Here is a 1,452-nt window from a genome sequence, read left to right on the forward strand (position 1 = left end):
TTGTGCATTGTAGTTTAGTTGTTGCACAACTCTAGCTATGAAGCACATTCACATGTGGTCTTTGAACTACACTAAGAACTGATTGAATTGAGGCCCATATCTGCTAAATAATGCTTCAATAATTTGTAGCTTGTTTTCTCATCTTAATGGGGAAATTAATTTTAACCACAAAACTTTTTCCTGATCCACCTTAGATTTTAATGAAACTTGATTGCCCCGTATAACATACCAAACAAAGTAAATACATTTCATCCAATGAGGGACTCCGAATTGTATTTTATTAATTCTACCCCACTGATCTGTGCCTTTTTAAACTTTGGCTTTCACAAATATCCGTCTTATAATTCTCCTTAGTGCCTCTTTCACTTGACCATTCCTTAGACAGTAGATCAAGGGGTTGACAAAAGGCGTGAAGGTTGTATAGAAAAGAGTTATTGCCTTAGTGAACTCAGACTGGCTCTCTCCACTTGGAATTAAGTACATCCCTCCAACAGAGCCATAGAAAAGCGTCACGACCAACAGATGCATAGATATGGTGGAGAAGGCCTTCTTGCGGCTCCCTTGGTTGGAAGATTTCATCAGAGTGAAAATTACAAAGCCATATGAAATAACAACGAAAAAGACATTGGCTAAAAACAGAGTGTTTATGACTATTTGGCAGAGAAGAGGAATGTTGCCAACTGGAGGACAAGCCAAGGACAGGATGGGTCCAGGATCACACAAAAAATGGTCAATGATGTTGGGTCCACAGAAGGACAACGTTGAGATCAAAGTCACCGGGACAATGTATCCCAGAAAGCCAAGGAACCAACAAGCTGCCACGAGAACATAACAAGAATTCGGAGTCATGATTTGGGAGTAATGCAGTGGGTGGCAGATGGCCAGGTAGCGATCCAAAGCCATGGCTGAGAGGAAGAAGAATTCTGCTGTACCGAGAGAAAATAACACATAGAACTGGATTAAGCAAGCCTGGATGGAGATGATGCCATGAGAAGAAGTCAAGTCAAAGAGCATCCGGGGAACAGTAGTGGTCACATAGCATATCTCCATCCAGGAGAAATTACTCAGCAGGATGTACATGGGAAGTTGGGACAACTGAGCATCTAGGAGCACCACCGTTATGATGGTGACATTTTCCACCAAAGTGAGTACATAGAGAATGGTCAAAAAGATGAGGATTATATATTGCTTCGAGGGATCCAATCCAAATCCAAGCAAAACAAATTCCTGAAGTGTGGTCCCATTAGCGTTCTCCATCTGGAATCATAAGATCTAATTGTTATCACACAGCATACAAAGGAATAGTTAACATAACTTTAACTGGTCATCTCTTTCCATTGGAAGGAAAAAGCTAAGCAGGCAGGTCATCAAACAGTAGGAACAACCAATCTTTTGTTTCTGGTTGACAGTTCTAACTAAGGGCCCTTTCACATAGTCATATAACCCAGAATA

The 1,452-nt window shown here is 40.9% G+C and overlaps 1 protein-coding gene across 1 annotated transcript; it reads right to left on the reverse strand.

Annotated features, from left to right (window-relative positions):
• Nucleotides 1-1,452, reverse strand: LOC107983145 (olfactory receptor 11H6-like). The gene has a single exon (XM_016995391.2). The coding sequence runs from the start codon at nucleotides 1,255-1,257 to the stop codon at nucleotides 310-312; it is 948 nt and encodes a 315-aa protein (XP_016850880.2). The 5' UTR covers nucleotides 1,258-1,452; the 3' UTR covers nucleotides 1-309.

The sequence above is a fragment of the Anolis carolinensis genome, chromosome 6, assembly GCF_035594765.1.
Source record: "Anolis carolinensis isolate JA03-04 chromosome 6, rAnoCar3.1.pri, whole genome shotgun sequence".
NCBI classification, from domain to species: Eukaryota; Metazoa; Chordata; class Lepidosauria; order Squamata; family Dactyloidae; genus Anolis; species Anolis carolinensis.